The 18252-nt window shown below is 44.2% G+C and overlaps 2 protein-coding genes and 1 long non-coding RNA gene across 17 annotated transcripts; 2 read left to right on the forward strand and 1 right to left on the reverse strand.

Moving 5' to 3' along the window:
• Nucleotides 1-846: 846 nt before the first annotated feature.
• LOC127923473 (neoverrucotoxin subunit beta-like) lies at nucleotides 847-7686 on the forward strand. The gene is made up of 6 exons (XM_052507548.1): nucleotides 847-913; nucleotides 1462-1635; nucleotides 3336-3382; nucleotides 3511-4066; nucleotides 7264-7559; nucleotides 7676-7686. Exons 2-6 carry the CDS (start codon nucleotides 1625-1627, stop codon nucleotides 7684-7686), a joined length of 921 nt encoding a protein of 306 aa, XP_052363508.1. The 5' UTR covers nucleotides 847-913; nucleotides 1462-1624.
• Nucleotides 7680-17252, forward strand: LOC127923478 (NACHT, LRR and PYD domains-containing protein 1 homolog). Of its 5 annotated transcripts, XM_052507552.1 has the most exons (9): nucleotides 7680-8603; nucleotides 10574-10611; nucleotides 11421-11485; nucleotides 11618-11832; nucleotides 12021-12280; nucleotides 12427-12552; nucleotides 13684-13816; nucleotides 14664-14693; nucleotides 16894-17252. In XM_052507552.1, the coding sequence occupies exons 3-9, from the start codon at nucleotides 11478-11480 to the stop codon at nucleotides 17250-17252; spliced, it is 1131 nt and encodes a 376-aa protein (XP_052363512.1). In that variant the 5' UTR covers nucleotides 7680-8603; nucleotides 10574-10611; nucleotides 11421-11477. The 5 variants fall into 5 exon arrangements, 3 of the variants coding, with proteins under 3 accessions (XP_052363512.1, XP_052363513.1, XP_052363514.1); XR_008114482.1 differs by lacking the exons at nucleotides 11421-11485; nucleotides 11618-11832; nucleotides 12021-12280; ... (2 more) ...; nucleotides 14664-14693; nucleotides 16894-17252 and adding exons at nucleotides 10843-10925; nucleotides 11092-11201 and having other exon boundaries at nucleotides 10574-10676; XR_008114481.1 differs by lacking the exons at nucleotides 11421-11485; nucleotides 11618-11832; nucleotides 12021-12280; ... (2 more) ...; nucleotides 14664-14693; nucleotides 16894-17252 and adding an exon at nucleotides 10843-10979 and having other exon boundaries at nucleotides 10574-10676.
• On the reverse strand, nucleotides 17232-18196 carry LOC127923479 (uncharacterized). 11 transcript variants are annotated; one of them, XR_008114489.1, is made up of 4 exons: nucleotides 18049-18196; nucleotides 17889-18008; nucleotides 17529-17728; nucleotides 17232-17368 (listed from the first exon to the last, which is right to left on the reverse strand). It is a non-coding gene; the product is annotated as an uncharacterized LOC127923479 (long non-coding RNA). The 11 variants fall into 11 exon arrangements; XR_008114492.1 differs by having other exon boundaries at nucleotides 17235-17368; nucleotides 17489-17728; XR_008114488.1 differs by having other exon boundaries at nucleotides 17255-17408; nucleotides 17489-17688.
• Between the last annotated feature and the right edge of the window lie 56 nt (nucleotides 18197-18252).

Genomic DNA, 18252 nt, shown 5'->3' on the forward strand with positions numbered 1-18252 from the left:
TGCTAATTGCCTATAATTTCCACCTGTTGTCTATTCCATTTGCACAACAGCATGTGAAATTTATTGTCAATCAGTGTTGCTTCCTAAGTGGACAGTTTGATTTCACAGAAGTGTGATTGACTTGGAGTTACATTGTGTTGTTTAAGTGTTCCCTTTATTTTTTTGAGCAGTGTATATCTAACAGACTATATCCTCTCTTCAGACTAGCTGGCTGTAAACTCACATATGAATCCTGTGAGACTCTGGCCTCAGCTCTGCAGACACCAAACTCCCCCCTGAGAGAACTGGACCTCAGCTACAATGACCTGGGAGACAGAGGAGTGGAGCTGCTCTGTGATGGACTAACCAGTCCACTCTGCAACATACAGACACTCGTGTGAGTTAAATATCTTCAGTATGAGTTATTATGTGGATGTTTTATACGTGTGTTAATCATGTGCTCTTCTGCCCTCTAGTCTGGGTCAGTGTGGTCTGACAGAGGGTTGCTGTTCAGATCTGGCCTCAGTCCTGAGTTCACCCAACTCACAACTGAAACAACTGGAGCTGAGAGACAATGACCTGCAGGACTCAGGAGTTACACTGCTGTCTGCTGGACTGGAGTATCCAGACTGTAAACTACACACACTGGGGTAAGTACAGCTGTTTCAGTAGGTCGGTACTGAGCTGAGTTACACTGCTGTCTGCTGGACTGGAGGATCCAGACTGTAAACTACACACACTGGGGTAAGTACAGCTGTTTCAGTCAGGTTGGTACTGAGCTGAGTTACACTGCTGTCTGCTGGACTGGAGGATCCAGACTGTAAACTACACACACTGGGGTAAGTACAGCTGTTTCAGTCAGGTTGGTACTGAGCTGAGTTACACTGCTGTCTGCTGGACTGGAGGATCCAGACTGTAAACTACACACACTGGGGTAAGTACAGCTGTTTCAGTCAGGTCGGTACTGAGCTGAGTTACACTGCTGTCTGCTGGACTGGAGGATCCAGACTGTAAACTACACACACTGGGGTAAGTACAGCTGTTTCAGACAGGTTGGTACTGAGCTGAGTTACACTGCTGTCTGCTGGACTGGAGGATCCAGACTGTAAACTACACACACTGGGGTAAGTACAGCTGTTTCAGTCAGGTCGGTACTGAGCTGAGTTACACTGCTGTCTGCTGGACTGGAGGATCCAGACTGTAAACTACACACACTGGGGTAACTACAGCTGTTTCAGTCAGGTCGGAACTGAGCTGAGTTACACTGCTGTCTGCTGGACTGGAGGATCCAGACTGTAAACTACACACACTGGGGTAAGTACAGCTGTTTCAGTCAGGTCGGAACTGAGCTTAGTGAAACAAATACTCTGAAAATCTGATGTTTTATCCCAATGTTTGTGTCATGGACAAATGTATTGGTGTCCTACAAGATGATTGACACCAGCACATCAACCTAGACAGCTGTTGTGTGTCTCTCTGTAGGCTGTCTGGCTGTCTGGTCACAGAGGAGGGCTGTGCTGCTCTGTCATCAGCTCTGAGATCAAACCCCTCCCACCTGAAAGAGCTGGACCTGAGCTACAATCACCCAGGAGACTCTGCAGGGGGACTGCTTTCAGCTGCTCTGCTGGATCCCACATATAAACTGATGAAGCTGAAGTAAGTCAGAATAGATGTCCTGATAGTGTGAGCAGCGGTTGTGTCATATGTAGTGTAGTAGGGTCAGTAACACGAGGACATGATGGTAGAATTAAGGGGAAGTTTACTCAGCAGGCTGAGCACTCCAACAAAGCATACATCATCACCACATGAATACTCTTCTTCTGCATCTCTGATATCCTGTTGGAATTGTACTCTGTTCTGTATGCAGTAGGTAGGATAGAATACCTGTATGTCTCTAGTAATGAACTGTACTCTGTTCTGTATGCAGTAGGTAGGATAGAATACCTGTATGTCTCTAGTAATGAACTGTACTCTGTTCTGTATGCAGTAGGTAGGATAGAATACCTGTATGTCTCTAGTAATGAACTGTACTCTGTTCTGTATGCAGTAGGTAGGATAGAATACCTGTATGTCTCTAGTAATGAACTGTACTCTGTTCTGTATGCAGTAGGTAGGATAGAATACCTGTATGTCTCTAGTAATGAACTGTACTCTGTTCTGTATGCAGTAGGTAGGATAGAATACCTGTATGTCTCTAGTAATGAACTGTACTCTGTTCTGTATGTAGTAGGTAGGATAGAATACCTGTATGTCTCTAGTAATGAACTGTACTCTGTTCTGTATGCAGTAGGTAGGATAGAATACCTGTATGTCTCTAGTAATGAACTGTACTCTGTTCTGTATGCAGTAGGTAGGATAGAATACCTGTATGTCTCTAGTAATGAACTGTACTCTGTTCTGTACGCAGTAGGTAGGATAGAATACCTGTATGTCTCTAGTAATGAACTGTACTCTGTTCTGTATGCAGTAGGTAGGATAGAATACATGTATGTCTCTAGTAATGAATTGTACTCTGTTCTGTATGCAGTAGGTAGGATAGAATACATGTATGTCTCTAGTAATGAACTGTACTCTGTTCTGTATGCAGTAGGTAGGATAGAATACCTGTATGTCTCTAGTAATGAACTGTACTCTGTTCTGTATGCAGTAGGTAGGATAGAATACCTGTATGTCTCTAGTAATGAACTGTACTCTGTTCTGTATGCAGTAGGTAGGATAGAATACCTGTATGTCTCTAGTAATGAACTGTACTCTGTTCTGTATGCAGTAGGTAGGATAGAATACCTGTATGTCTCTAGTAATGAATTGTACTCTGTTCTGTATGCAGTAGGTAGGATAGAATACATGTATGTCTCTAGTAATGAACTGTACTCTGTTCTGTATGCAGTAGGTAGGATAGAATACCTGTATGTCTCTAGTAATGAACTGTACTCTGTTCTGTATGTAGTAGGTAGGATAGAATACCTGTATGTCTCTAGTAATGAACTGTACTCTGTTCTGTATGCAGTAGGTAGGATAGAATACCTGTATGTCTCTAGTAATGAACTGTACTCTGTTCTGTATGCAGTAGGTAGGATAGAATACCTGTATGTCTCTAGTAATGAACTGTACTCTGTTCTGTATGCAGTAGGTAGGATAGAATACCTGTATGTCTCTAGTAATGAACTGTACTCTGTTCTGTATGTAGTAGGTAGGGTAGAATACCTGTATGTCTCTAGTAATGAACTGTACTCTGTTCTGTATGCAGTAGGTAGGGTAGTAATGAACTGGGATAGTGCACCAGAACACAACAATGTGGTTTAAATGTTGACTGCTTTATTAGCTCTTTGTCAGTCAATAAACTGTTTCTCCTACAGAGTGGATCATGGTGGAGAGTGCAGGCTGAAATCAGGGCTGAGGAAATGTACGTCTCTTCAAACCTAATGAACTGCATTTTCAGAACTATAGTAACTAATCAATACTTGTTCTGTACCTACAAAACAACATTTTATATCAAGATGTGGTTTCATTAAACTCTCCTTTTGTCTACAGATGCCTGTCATCTCACCCTGGACCCAAATACAGCAAACCCACACCTGATACTGTCTGAGGGGAACAGGAAGGTGACATGTGTGGTGGAGAAGCAGCATTATGAAGACCATCCAGACAGATTTGACTATCTTTACCAAGTTCTCTGCAGAGAAGGCTTATCTGGAGGTCGTTATTACTGGGAGGTGGAGAGGGATGGTAGCATGGCTGACATTGGTGTGGTGTACAAAGGAATGGAGAGAAAGAGATGGGAGGATGCCAGTTGGATTGGAGGCAATAGGGAGTCCAGATGTTTACTCTGCTCTCACAGTGGTTATCGTTTTTACCATGATGGAGTCAACAGAATCATCCCTGGTCCTGTTTCTAACAGAGTTGGAGTGTATCTGGACTGGCCAGCTGGTACTTTGACCTTCTATAGTGTGTCCTCCTCTGGTACACTGACACACCTTTACACAGAACACACCACATTCACTGAACCCCTCTATCCTGGGTTTGGGATTTCCTTCTTCTCAGTGACCTCAGTGACCCTGTGTCAGATAGATTACCAACACACTCAAAGGTGAGTGTTTTAATGTGATCTGTTGGACCTACAGACAGTTAGATTAGTAGTAGTGGTGTGTTTTAATGTGTTCTGTTGGACCTACAGACAGTTAGATTAGTAGTAGTGGTGTGTTTTAATGTGTTCTGTTGGACCTACAGACAGTTAGATTAGTAGTAGTGGTGTGTTTTAACCTCTAGTGACTCCCACGTGCGGGAGCGTAATCATCGACTGAAACTAATTAGCATAACGCAACGGACATAAATATTCCTAGAAAACATTCCCATTCATGAAAATCACAAGTGAAATATATTGAGACACAGCTTAGCCTTTTGTTAATCACCCTGTCATCTCAGATTTTCAAAATATGCTTTACAGCCAAAGCTAGACAAGCATTTGTGTAAGTTTATCGATAGCCTAGCATAGCATTTTGTCCAGCTAGCAGCAGGTAACTTGGTCACGGAAATCAGAAAAGCAATCAAATTAAATCGTTTACCTTTGATGAGCTTCGGATGTTTTCACTGACGAGACTCCCAGTTAGATAGCCAATGTTCCTTTTTTCCAAAAATATTATTTTTGTAGGCGAAATAGCCCCGTTTGTTCTTCACATTTGGTTGAGAAATCGGCCGGAAATTGCAGTCACAAAAACTCTGAAAAATATTCCAAATGAGCTCCATAATATTGACAGAAACATGGCAAACGTTGTTTATAATCAATCCTCAAGGTGTTTTTTAAATATCTATTCGATAATATATCCACTGGGACAATTGGTTTTTCAGTAGGACCGATTGGAATAATGGCTACCTCTGTATTTTACGCGAGAATCACTCTGGGAGCCATCAGGTGCCCAGTTGCGCAATGTAGCCGCTTACGGGTATTCTTCAACATAAATCCGTAAAACTGCGTCACAATGCTGTAGACACCTTGGGGAATACGGAGAAAAAGTAATCTGGTTGATAGCCCATTCACTGCTCAATAGGGACGCATTGGAACGCAGAGCTTTTAAAAAAATGAGTCACTTCCGGATTGGATTTTTCTCAGGCTTTCCCTGCAATATCAGTTCTGTTATACTCACAGACAATATTTTTACAGTTTTGGAAACTTCAGAGTGTTTTCTATCCTAAGCTGTCAATTATTGCATATTCTAGCATCTTGTCCTGACAAAATATCCCGTTTAATACAGGAACGTTATTTTTCCAAAAATGAAAATACTGCCCCCTAGTCACAAAAGGTTTTAATGTGTTATTTAAGAGTCAGTCTCACTCTAACCACTAGATGGCAGCAGAACCTGTTGAATAGGACAGCCTCACTGTAATGTCAGTCTCAATTTTGTGTCACAAGCGCCGTGCAGTGTTTTGAGGGGGGACGAGTGTGTGTAACTCATGATACCTGGTGACTTCACATCTCTAGGGGGGAATGTAACTCGTGATACCTGGTGACTTCACATCTCTAGGGGGGTGTAACTCATGATTCCTGGTGACTTCACATCTCTAGGGGGGGTATGTAACTCATGATACCTGGTGACTTCACATCTCTAGGGGGGTATGTAACTCATGATACCTGGTGACTTCACATCTCTAGGGGGTATGTAACTCATGATACCTGGTGACTTCACATCTCTAGGGGGTATGTAACTCATGATACCTGGTGACTTCACATCTCTAGGGTGGGGTGTAACTCATGATACCTGGTGACGTCACATCTCTAGGGGGGTATGTAACTCATGATACCTGGTGACGTCACATCTCTAGGGGGGTATGTAACTCATGATACCTGGTGACTTCATCTCTAGGGGGGTATGTAACTCATGATACCTGGTGACTTCATCTCTAGGGGGGAATGTAACTCATGATACCTGGTGACGTCACATCTCTAGGGGGGGGGGAATGTAACTCATGATACCTGGTGACTTCATCTCTAGGGGGGAATGTAACTCATGATACCTGGTGACTTCACATCAAATCAAATGTATTTATATAGCCCTTCGTACATCAGCTGAAATCTCAAAGTGCTGTACAGAAACCCAGCCTAAAACCCCAAATAGCAAGCAATGCAGGTGTAGAAGCACGGTGGCTAGGAAAAACTCCCTAGAAAGGCCAAAACCTAGGAAGAAACCTAGAGAGGAACCAGGCTATGTGGGGTGGCCAGTCCTCTTCTGGCTGTGCCGGGTGGAGATTATAACAGAACATGGCCAAGATGTTCAAATGTTCATAACTTACCAGCATGGTCGAATAATAACAAGGCAGAACAGTTGAAACTGGAGCAGCAGCACGGTCAGGTGGACTGGGGACAGCAAGGAGTCATCATGTCAGGTAGTCCTGGGGCATGGTACTAGGGCTCAGGTCCTCCGAGAGAGAGAAAGAGATAATTAGAGAGAGCATATGTGGGGTGGCCAGTCCTCTTCTGGCTGTGCCGGGTGGAGATTATATCAGAACATGGCCAAGATGTTCAAATGTTCATAAATGACCAGCATGGTCGAATAATAATAAGGCAGAACAGTTGAAACTGGAGCAGCAGCACGGCCAGGTGGACTGGGGACAGCAAGGAGTCATCATGTCAGGTAGTCCTGGGGCATGGTCCTAGGGCTCAGGTCCTCCGAGAGAGAGAGAGAGAGAGAGAGAAAGAGAGAATTAGAGAACGCACACTTAGATTCACACAGGGCACCGAATAGGACAGGAGAGGTACTCCAGATATAACAAACTGACCCTAGCCCCCCGACACATAAACTACTGCAGCATAAATACTGGAGGCTGAGACGGGAGGGGTCAGGAGACACTGTGGCCCCATCCGAGGACACCCCCGGACAGGGCCAAACAGGAAGGATATAACCCCACCCACTCTGCCAAAGCACAGCCCCCACAGACTTCACATCTCTAGGGGGGTAGGTAACTCATGATACCTGGTGACTTCACATCTCTTAGGGGAAATGTAACTCATGATACCTGGTGATGTCATCTCTAGGGGGGGTGTATCATGATACCTGGTGACTTCACATCTCTAGGGGCTTTTATCAAGATAAGCAATGTCATCTGTAACATCACCATCAGTATTGGCTTTATGGAAGGTGACATAGTGGCAATACACCCTACATAGGGAGCTGTTATGTCACCCTTTATACACACTTTATATTGCTTATGAAGACTGTATATATGATATATAAAGCCTTTATAAGTTGTATTTAGTTTAATCAGTCTATTATTCTGCTTTACCAACACCAGAGACCATGGTGGAGAGAGTTGTATCAAGCCTGGACCTGAGACTCCCAGAGACCATGGTGGAGAGAGTTGGACCAAGCCTGGACCTGAGGACACCAGAGACCATGGTGGAGAGAGTTGGACCAAGCCTGGACCTGAGGACACCAGAGACCATGGTGGAGAGAGTTGTATCAAGCCTGGACCTGAGGACACCAGAGACCATGGTGGAGAGAGTTGGACCAAGCCTGGACCTGAGGACACCAGAGACCATGGTGGAGAGAGTTGGACCAAGCCTGGACCTGAGGACACCAGAGACCATGGTGGAGAGAGATGGACCAAGTCTGGACCTGAGGACACCAGAGACCATGGTGGAGAGAGTTGGACCAAGCCTGGACCTGAGGACACCAGCGACCATGGTGGAGAGAGTTGTATCAAGTCTGGACCTGAGGACACCAGAGACCATGCTGGAGAGAGTTGGACCAAGTCTGGACCTGAGAACACCAGAGACCATGGTGGAGAGAGTTGGACCAAGTCTGGACCTGAGGACACCAGAGACCATGGTGGAGAGAGTTGTATCAAGCCTGGACCTGAGGACACCAGAGACCATGGTGGAGAGAGTTGTATCGAGCCTGGACCTGAGGACACCAGAGACCATGGTGGAGAGGGTTGGACCAAGCCTGGACCTGAGGACACCAGAGACCATGGTGGAGAGAGTTGGACCAAGCCTGGACCTGAGGACACCAGAGACCATGGTGGAGAGAGTTGTATCGAGCCTGGACCTGAGGACACCAGAGACCATGGTGGAGAGAGTTGTATCAAGTCTGGACCTGAGGACACCAGAGACCATGGTGGAGAGAGTTGTATCAAGTCTGGACCTGAGGACACCAGAGACCATGGTGGAGAGAGTTGGACCAAGTCTGGACCTGAGGACACCAGAGACCATGGTGGAGAGAGTTGGACCAAGTCTGGACCTGAGGACACCAGAGACCATGGTGGAGAGAGTTGTATCAAGCCTGGACCTGAGGACACCAGAGACCATGGTGGAGAGAGTTGTATCAAGTCTGGACCTGAGGACACCAGAGACCATGGTGGAGAGAGTTGGACCAAGCCTGGACCTGAGGACACCAGAGACCATGGTGGAGAGAGTTGGACCAATCCTGGACCTGAGGACACCAGAGACCATGGTGGAGAGAGTTGTATCAAGTCTGGACCTGAGGACACCAGAGACCATGGTGGAGAGAGTTGGACCAAGTCTGGACCTGAGGACACCAGAGACCATGGTGGAGAGAGTTGGACCAAGTCTGGACCTGAGGACACCAGAGACCATGGTGGAGAGGGTTGTATCAAGTCTGGACTTGAGAAAGGTGAGTTTTAACTGAATTGTTTTCAAACCGAAATATGATGAAAGAGTTCATTATACTTGAGTCCCAGACAAATAACACAATCATGATCTATTTTGTCAAACCAACTTAAAGGTAGAGTCAGCGATATGACGTAGATGCACAAAGTAAACAGCATAGTGGGTACATTTATACAACAACTAAGAGCGTTGGAGCATTAGGCTAAACTTCTCTGTTTTGGTCCCGTGGCTACCACTCTGTAAGAGAGTGAAGAGAACCCTTTCACATGGGCAGATACTGTGTGTGACTGTGTGAGAGAGAAGTCGGGCATCTTGCTCATCACAATATCTGTGGTGTTGCTCGTACAACATAATTTATCTGACTCTTGTTGTGGTAATTTCCTGTATAACTACGTGATGAGAGAGCAAACCACACACAAGTCAGAGTTATATTATAAAGTCCATCTTTAAGCATATATGAGCTTCACCATAGCCCTTTTTGACTCTCAGATCAATTCAGTGTTGATAAATGAATTCTCTGAGAGTCCCTACAACACAATTCTTAGTATCATTTATAGCCAAGACACACCCCTCTCAACTCACATAACGAACCACAGATCTTAGGAACAGTTCACAAAGAACCTTTTACTTGAAAGAGGAGTATCCCATAATTCATAGCATTAGCTATAAATTACCGTTCAGTTTGGTCTCTTTAACTGAGGTTCTGATCTTGTTCTTGGTACCACTTAGGACCAAAACATTACCTCATCCAATGGCATATATCAATTGTCAATTCTAGATACTCCCATCCCAAATACACCCCCTCTTCTCCCCACTCGTGGAGAAGCTCACTAAGGGGAGTGAACCTCTAGGTCATATACTATGAAAGATATGTTCAACATCAGAAGAGGTGGTATAATGGTCCCAGACACTGCCATACTCCTCCCCAGACAGGGATAAGAAGGGAGTGACTGGAATACAGACATAATGGAGCCCTTTACATGGTTTAGGAATAGTTACAGACACATTCCCATGAGAAGACAATGTTCCATTCTGTCCTCCTCCCCTTCTGATATTCTACATAGCACCAGATGGTTTAACAGATACATATTTGGCGGCAGCATAGCCTAGTGGTTAGAGCGTTGGACTAGTAACCGGAAGGTTGCGAGTTCAAACCCCCGAGCTGACAAGGTACAAATCTGTCGTTCTGCCCCTGAACAGGCAGTTAAACCCACTGTTCCCAGGCCGTCATTGAAAATAAGAATTTGTTCTTAACTGACTTGCCTGGTTAAATAAAGGTAAAATAAAATATGAAGACGAGCCTGACCTCTCCCCTCTCTGGGCCCCAAGTGACTGAGCCCTAGCTGAGAAGGGATTACTGCCACTGCCAACACTATAGTCCAAAGGGAAACATTCTAATAATGACCAGTATCTCACAAGCATATTACGAAAATAAAACATCTTATCTATGTGACCCAACTAATTCTGATTCACCCTTTGCACATGGCTAGAAACTGTGTGGGACTGTGTGAGAGAGAAGTCGGGCATCTTGCTCATCACAATATCTGTGGTGCTGCTCGTACAACATCATTTATCTGACTCTACCTTTAAGCTCTCATCCTAGAATCTGCCAGAAATCAGACCCCAACATCTAGAAAACACTGAAAAACTGGACCAGAACCTCTACTGTTTCCTCAGTCAGGCAGGAGACCGCTTCCTGTTGTCGATGACTGTTTGCCTCAACAACAACAAAAAATCTTCAATCAAATTATTACTTGTATTTGAACTGCAACAGTTCCAGACCAGAACGATGTTGCTTCCTGCTTCCACAAACATTCATTAATGTGACACTAATGTCAGATTATGGTCTGCTAATGAGTGTACATTCTGAGACTGTTGCTCACTTATATTCATTTTTATTACAATTCTATTTAATGATTATTAATTCATTATTACATGAGATTGTCCATTTTAAATAACTACTTTTGACTTCAGGGATTCCTCAGAGCTGTAAGACTTGTGACCATGTTGAGGTAAGTCATAATGTCAATTCTTACTTTTACGTACCTGCAGGAGTCAGGCACAGTCTCAAAGCCAGGTGTGTACTGACCAACCATTCATACTGGGATATAGACAGTCCTGTGTTCTGCTTTAGTAATATAAACACAGTCTCAAAGCCAGGTGTGTACTGACCAACCATTCATACTGGGATATAGACAGTCCTGTGTTCTGCTTTAGTAATATAAACACAGTCTCAAAGCCAGGTGTGTAGTGACCAACCATTCATACTGGGATATAGACAGTCCTGTGTTCTGCTTTATTAATATAAACACAGTCTCAAAGCCAGGTGTGTACTGACCAACCATTCATACTGGGATATAGACAGTCCTGTGTTCTGCTTTAGTAATATAAACACAGTCTCAAAGCCAGGTGTGTACTGACCAACCATTCATACTGGGATATAGACAGTCCTGTGTTCTGCTTTAGTAATATAAACACAGTCTCAAAGCCAGGTGTGTACTGACCAACCATTCATACTGGTATATAGACAGTCCTGTGTTCTGCTTGTAGTCATGCAGGATTTTAGCTGGTGTCATATTTTGTCATTAGACAGTTTAATTGAAAAATCACCAGCATTCCATGTAACATTGAATAAATACATTAGATTAGTGACTTTGGTTAATGGGCCAGTTTCCCAGACACAGATTAAGTCTGGTCCAGGACCTTAAAAAACTTTCTATTGAAACTTCCATTGAGCATGCTTTTTAGTCCAGCACTAGACTCAATCTGTGTCCAGGAAACAGGCCCCATATGTATTACTGACATGCTTGTCCTTGTTCAGGACTCCACACACTGGCTTCAGATTGAACCCTTGACTTCCACTGTCCAGGGAGTGACAATGTTCAGGTAAAATAACTACTTTTAACATTTCATTCCACCTGCTAGTGTATTTCCCCATTACCTTTGGGAATAGTCTTCTAATCCAACCTCCCCATTTGACCATTGACCTTCTCTACCATATCTTGTTGTTGCCCTCAGACACAGGACACCCAAAGGGAGTTATGAGTGCACAGTGTCTGGGCTCCGCTGGCTGTGTGAGAGAGATGTCATTCTGAAGTATCACTTCAGGAACTGGGGACCCTACAGTCAACTTCTGAAAGACATGCAGTACACACAAGGTGGTCCATTGCTGGACATCACTATGGAGTTCGGTGAACTGGAGGAAGTTCATCTGCCACACTTTGTCTGTTTAGGTAAAACCATGTAGAAATAGTATTCAGAAAGACATTTCCATGTAACTGAGTTTTACTTCCTGAATTAATGAATAAACTATTCTGTGAGTTTGAGTTTACTGTGATCTGGTACCTCATATTCTTTGTGTTTCAGTTGGATGAATAATTCAATATTTGTCTTTCTGTCTCCTTTGTATTGTGTTGTTCAGGGACCAACCCTTCCCTGAGGAATGAGATGAAGATTCTTCATGTAGAGGAACATGGAGTGTCTTTAGAGGAAGTGCATGAGGTCACCAGATTCCATGTTAGGATTCTCCATCCCAAGTTCTCAGCTATCTCTGTTATACTGAGCTATATCTTTTCTTGGAACGTAGATGTCCACTGTGAGCTGATGCTCTATCTGACAGTGAAAAGGGAAACATTAATTTCTCGCCTGTACCTGTTCCCCTGGAACCCCGGCCAAATACAGGTGAGGGACCATTATTATAGAGATGACCTCAACTAACCACTGGTGCAGTTTATGTTGACACTCATTACGTGAAGATAAGTGTGTTGCCAATTTTCTGAATAATGTTTGAATTAGACTGTACATTGACTGGCTGGGTCGTTTCGCAGGCTGTGGAACAACAGGAAAAGCCTCAAGGGTCTTCAAGGCTTCTCATCTCCAGACCAGAGCGGTCCTTCAAACTATATAGTTTCTTCAGACTGAACATTCCCTGTTCTACCTCCATCAATCCACAGGTAAAGTTTAAGTAGAATAAGAACATGAATCTGACATTTAAGTCACATTTCTATGCATTGATCTCTCTGTCGCTCTGTCTCTCTCTCTCTCTCCGTCTCTCCCTCTTCCTCTCTTTCTCTCTCTTCCTCTCTGTCTCTCTCTCTCTCAGTCGCTCTCAATTCAATTCAAATCGCTTTATTGGCATGGGAAACATATGTTTACATTTCCAAAACAATCTCTCTCTCCAGAAGATTAATCTCTCTCTATGTCTCTCTCTCTCTCTCTCTCTCTCTCTCTGTGTCTGTCTCTCTGTCTCTCTCTCTCTCTCTCTCTGTCTCTCTCTCTCTCTGTGTCTGTTTTTCTCTCTCTCTCTCTCTCTCTCTCTCTCTCTCTCTGTCTCTCTCTCTCTGTCTCTCTCTCTCTCTCTGTCTCTCTCTCTCTGTCTCTCTCTCTGTCTCTGTCTCTCTCTGTCTCTCTCTCTCTCTCTCTCTGTGTCTCTCTCTCTCTCTCTGTCTCTCTCTCTGTCTCTCTCTCTCTCTCTGTCTCTCTGTCTGTCTCTCTCTCTCTGTCTCTCTCTCTCTGTCTCTCTCTCTCTCTGTCTCTCTCTCTCTCTCTGTCTCTGTCTCTCTCTCTCTCTGTCTCTCTCTCTCTCTCTGTGTCTCTCTCTCTCTCTCTGTCTCTCTCTCTGTCTCTCTCTCTCTCTCTGTCTCTCTGTCTGTCTCTCTCTCTCTGTCTCTCTCTCTCTCTGTCTCTCTCTCTCTCTCTCTCTCTGTCTCTCTCTCTCTCTCTCTCTCTCTGTCTCTCTCTCTCTCTCTGTCTCTCTCTCTCTCTGTCTCTCTCTCTCTCTCTGTCTCTCTCTCTCTCTCTCTGTCTCTCTCTCTCTCTCTCTCTCTCTCTCTCTCTCTGTCTCTCTCTCTCTCTCTCTCTCTGTCTCTCTCTCTGTCTCTCTCTCTCTCTCTGTCTCTCTGTCTGTCTCTCTCTCTCTGTCTCTCTCTCTCTGTCTCTCTCTCTCTCTCTCTCTCTCTCTCTCTGTCTCTGTCTCTCTCTCTCTCTCTCTCTCTCTCTCTCTGTCTCTCTCTCTCTCTCTCTCTCTCTCTCTCTCTCTCTCTCTCTGTCTCTCTCTGTCTCTCTCTCTGTCTCTCTCTCTGCAGAAGATTCATCTCATACAAAGAGACACCACACCAAGCTTTTTCAGGGCGATTGTGAAAATAACAGGGATTGACATTGAGATGGAGTTATTCGGTGATGATGAGAGGACAGCATGGAAAGAGAAAGTATCACAAGGTAGGAGCATATTTATTTATTTATTTATTTATTTCACCTTTATTTAACCAGGTAAGCTAGTTGAGAACAAGTTCTCATTTACAGCTGCGACCTGGCCAAGATAAAGCAAAGCAGTGCGACTGTTATGAGTGAAGAGGTGTGGAGTCAGGCGCAGAGAGCAAAAGATGTGGGAAAAACAACACGCTTTAATGTCCCGGAAACATAACATGAACAAAAGTGGAAACACAAATGAACAGAAATATAAACGGACAGCGTGAAACCCAAATGCCAACAAAAATACACTCAAACAAGGAAACAGGAGAACAAGCCTGCACGAAACAGAAGCGGGCTGAACAGACTATATATAACCCTACCCTAACAACCAAACTAGAAACAGGTGCTACCAATTAGACAGAACTAAACGAACACAGAACAATAGAACGATAGCTAGTAGACCGGCGACGACGACCGCCGAGCGCCACCCGAACAAGAAGGGGAGTCACCTTCTGTAATATTCGTGACAGCGACACAAACAACACAGAGTTACTCATACAGTCAATAATACAATAGAAAAAGTCTATATACACAGTGTGTGCAAATGAGGTAAGATAAGGGAGGTAAGGCAATAAATAGGCCATGGTGGCGAAGTAATTACAATATAGCAATTAAACACTGTAATAGTAGAGGTGCAGTAGATGAATGTACAAGTAGAGATACTGGGGTGCAAAGGAGCAAGATAAATAAATAAATAAATAAATAAATACAGTATGGGGATGAGGTAGTTGGATGGGACATGTCAATCATAACTTAGTACTTTAGTACCAGATGTTATTCAGAGTGATATAACCTCATGTTGTTTATCTTTCAGATGAATACATCTCTGACACCCGTTCAACTAGTAAGTAACCATGAGAGTTAGAGCTTTCAGAAAGTATTCAGACCCCTTGACTTTTGCCACATTTTCTTACGTTTCAGCTTTATTCTAAAATGGATTAAATCAATCTACACACAATACCCCATAATGACATCACAATACCCCATAATGACATCACAATACCCCATAATGACATCCCAATACCCCATAATGACATCACAATACCCCATACTGACATCACAATACCCCATAATGACATCACAATACCCCATACTGACAAAGCAAAAACAGACAAAACTGAAAGCTTGGCACACCTGTATTTGGGGAGTTTCTCCCATTCTTCTCTGCAGATCCTCTCAATCTCTGTCAGGTTGGATGGGGAGTGTTGCTCCACAGCTATATTCAGGTCTCTCCAGAGATGTTAGTTCGGGTTCAAGTCCGGGCTCTGGCTGGGCCACTCAAGGACATTCAGAAACACCCAGGTGAACCTTCGCCCCAGTCTGAGGTCCTGAGCTCTCTGGAGCAGGTTTACATCAAGGATCTCTCTGTACTTTTCTCCGTTCATCTTTCCCTTGATCCTGAATAGTCTCCCAGTCCCTGCCGCTGAAAAACATCCCCACAGCATGATGCTTCCACCACCATGCTTCACCGTAGGGTTGGTGCCACCACCATGCTTCACTGTAGGGATGCTTCCACCACCATGCTTCACTGTAGAGATGGTGCCAGGTTTCATCCAGATGTGACGCTTGGCATTCAGGCCAAAGAGTTCAATCTTGGTTTCATCAGACCAGATCATTTTGTTTCACATAGTCTGAGAGTCTTTTAGGTGCCTTTTGGCTAACTCGAAGCAGGCTGTCATGTGCCTTTTACTGAGGAGTGGCTTCAGTCTGGCCACTACCATAAAGGCCTGATTGGTGGAGTGCTGCAGAGATGGTTGTCCTTCTGGAATGTTCTCCCATCTCCACAGAGGAACTCTAGAGCTCTGTCACCTCCCTGACCAAAGCCCTTCTCCCCCGATTGCTCAGTTTGACTGGGCGGCCAGCTCTATGAAGAGTCTTGGTGGTTCCAAACTCCTTCTATTTAAGAATGATGGAGTCCACTGTGTTCGTGGGGACCTTCAATGCTGCATACATTTTTCGGTACCTCTCCCCAGATCTAGGCCTCAACATAATCCTGTCTCTGAGCTCAATTTCGAGGCTCATAGCAAAGGGTCTGAATACTTATGTAAATAAGGTTCTGTTTATTTTTAATACATTTGTAAACATCTGTTTTCACTTTGTCAGTATGGGGTGTTGTGATGTCATTATGGGGTATTGTGATGTCATTATGGGGTGTTGTGTGTAGATTGATGAGGGAAAACATTTATTTAATCCATTTTAGAATAAGGCTGAAACGTAACAAAATGTGAACAAAGTCAAGGGGTCTGAATACTTTCTGAATGCTCTGTACAAACCAATGGCATGAGGGCCAGTCAACATGGTTTACTGTAGGACCTGGACTAGTCCTGATTGTAAAATACTGTCTTCAAGAACAATGACATCTCCTCCAGGACTTGATGTAGATTAACCTGGTTCTGAATGCCCCAATGACATCTCCTCCAGGACTTGATGTAGATTAGCCTGGTTCTGAATGCCCCAATGACATCTCCTCCAGGACTTGATGTAGATTAGCCTGGTTCTGAATGCCCCAATGACATCTCCTCCAGGACTTGATGTAGATTAGCCTGGTTCTGAATGCCCCAATGACATCTCCTCCAGGACTTGATGTAGATTAGCCTGGTTCTGAATGCCCCAATGACATCTCCTCCAGGACTTGATGTAGATTAGCCTGGTTCTGAATGCCCCAATGACATCTCCTCCAGGACTTGATGTAGATTAGCCTGGTTCTGAATGACCCAATGACATCTCCTCCAGGACTTGATGTAGATTAGCCTGGTTCTGAATGACCCAATGACATCTCCTCCAGGACTTGATGTAGATTAGCCTGGTTCTGAATGCCCCAATGACATCTCCTCCAGGACTTGATGTAGATTAGCCTGGTTCTGAATGACCCAGTCTGTTTTTCTATGTTTGTGAAACCGTCCCTAAATGTGAATATGTGATATGTTCAGGTCATTATTGTAAAAGAGAATGTTTTCTCAAGACTTGTTATTTTAGGAGTCTGCTTCTAAATGACTCAAATGTAAATGAACAAATGTAGTTATATTGTAACCTGACTCTCTTAGGTGCTGTGTTGGGGGCAGGAGGTCCGGCTGAGTGTTGGGGTACCAACCTAATGCAGAGCAGTCTGACCGGTTCTGCAGAGCAGCAGCTGCGTTCTGTACGGACAGAGTTTGTGAAACGAGCGTCAAGAGCTGTCCTGGATGGTCTGCTGGACGGACTCCTGCAACACACAGTCATCAACCAGGAGGAAATGGAGTCAGTGAAGGTGATCGCTGAGAGGGCAGAGAAGGCACGTGACATCATCGACATGGTGTTGAGAAAAGGAACTGAGTCGTGTTCCAGGATGATCAACCTTCTTGGGGAGCTGGACCACTGTCTTTGGTCACAGCTTCAGATCATCAGTGTTGGGGTACCAACCTAATGGTAGAATGGATAGTAACAGTGTTGGGGTACCAACCTAATGGTAGAATGGATAGTAACAGTGTTGGGGTACCAACCTAATGGTAGAATGGATAGTAACAGTGTTGGGGTACCGACCTAATGGTAGAATGGATAGTAACAGTGTTGGGGTACCGACCTAATGGTAGAATGGATAGTAACAGTGTTGGGGTACCGACCTAATGGTAGAATGGATAGTAACAGTGTTGGGGTACCAACCTAATGGTAGAATGGATAGTAACAGTGTTGGGGTACCAACCTAATGGTAGAATGGATAGTAACAGTGTTGGGGTACCAACCTAATGGTAGAATGGATAGTAACAGTGTTGGGGAACCAACCTAATGGTAGAATGGATAGTAACAGTGTTGGGGAACCAACCTAATGGTAGAATGGATAGTAACAGTGTTGGGGAACCAACCTAATGGTAGAATGGATAGTAACAGTGTTGGGGTACCAACCTAATGGTAGAATGGACAGTAACAGTGTTGGGGTACCAACCTAATGGTAGAATGGATTGTAACAGTGTTCTGGTACCAACCTAATGGTAGAATGGATAGTAACAGTGTTGGGGTTCCAACCTAATGGTAGAATGGATAGTAACAGTGTTGGGGTTCCAACCTAATGGTAGAATGGATAGTAACAGTGTTGGGGTACCAACCTAATGGTAGAATGGATAGTAACAGTGTTGGGGTACCAACCTAATGGTAGAATGGATAGTAACAGTGTTGGGGAACCAACCTAATGGTAGAATGGATAGTAACAGTGTTGGGGTACCAACCTAATGGTAGAATGGATAGTAACAGTGTTGGGGTACCAACCGAATGGTAGAATGGATAGTAACAGTGTTGGGGAACCAACCTAATGGATAGTAACACTCCTGTTCAAACATACCTGATCCTAGATCGACACTCAAGCTCTCTCAAGACATCAGTCGGGAAGTTAAAGCTTGGTCACAAATGGGTCTTCCAAATGGACAATGACC

The sequence above is a fragment of the Oncorhynchus keta genome, unplaced genomic scaffold (assembly GCF_023373465.1).
Source record: "Oncorhynchus keta strain PuntledgeMale-10-30-2019 unplaced genomic scaffold, Oket_V2 Un_contig_2990_pilon_pilon, whole genome shotgun sequence".
NCBI lineage: Eukaryota > Metazoa > Chordata > Actinopteri > Salmoniformes > Salmonidae > Oncorhynchus > Oncorhynchus keta.

Excerpts from the sequence above, each read along its gene's own strand:
- LOC127923473 (XM_052507548.1), top strand. Across the intron at positions 3,383-3,510 it reads GAAATCAGGGCTGAGGAAAT|ATGCCTGTCATCTCACCCTG; the intron begins GTACGTCTCTTC and ends TTTTGTCTACAG. Across the intron at positions 4,067-7,263 it reads GATTACCAACACACTCAAAG|AGACCATGGTGGAGAGAGTT; the intron begins GTGAGTGTTTTA and ends TACCAACACCAG.
- LOC127923478 (XM_052507552.1), top strand. Across the intron at positions 12,281-12,426 it reads GGAACCCCGGCCAAATACAG|GCTGTGGAACAACAGGAAAA; the intron begins GTGAGGGACCAT and ends GTCGTTTCGCAG. Across the intron at positions 14,694-16,893 it reads CTCTGACACCCGTTCAACTA|GTGCTGTGTTGGGGGCAGGA; the intron begins GTAAGTAACCAT and ends TGACTCTCTTAG.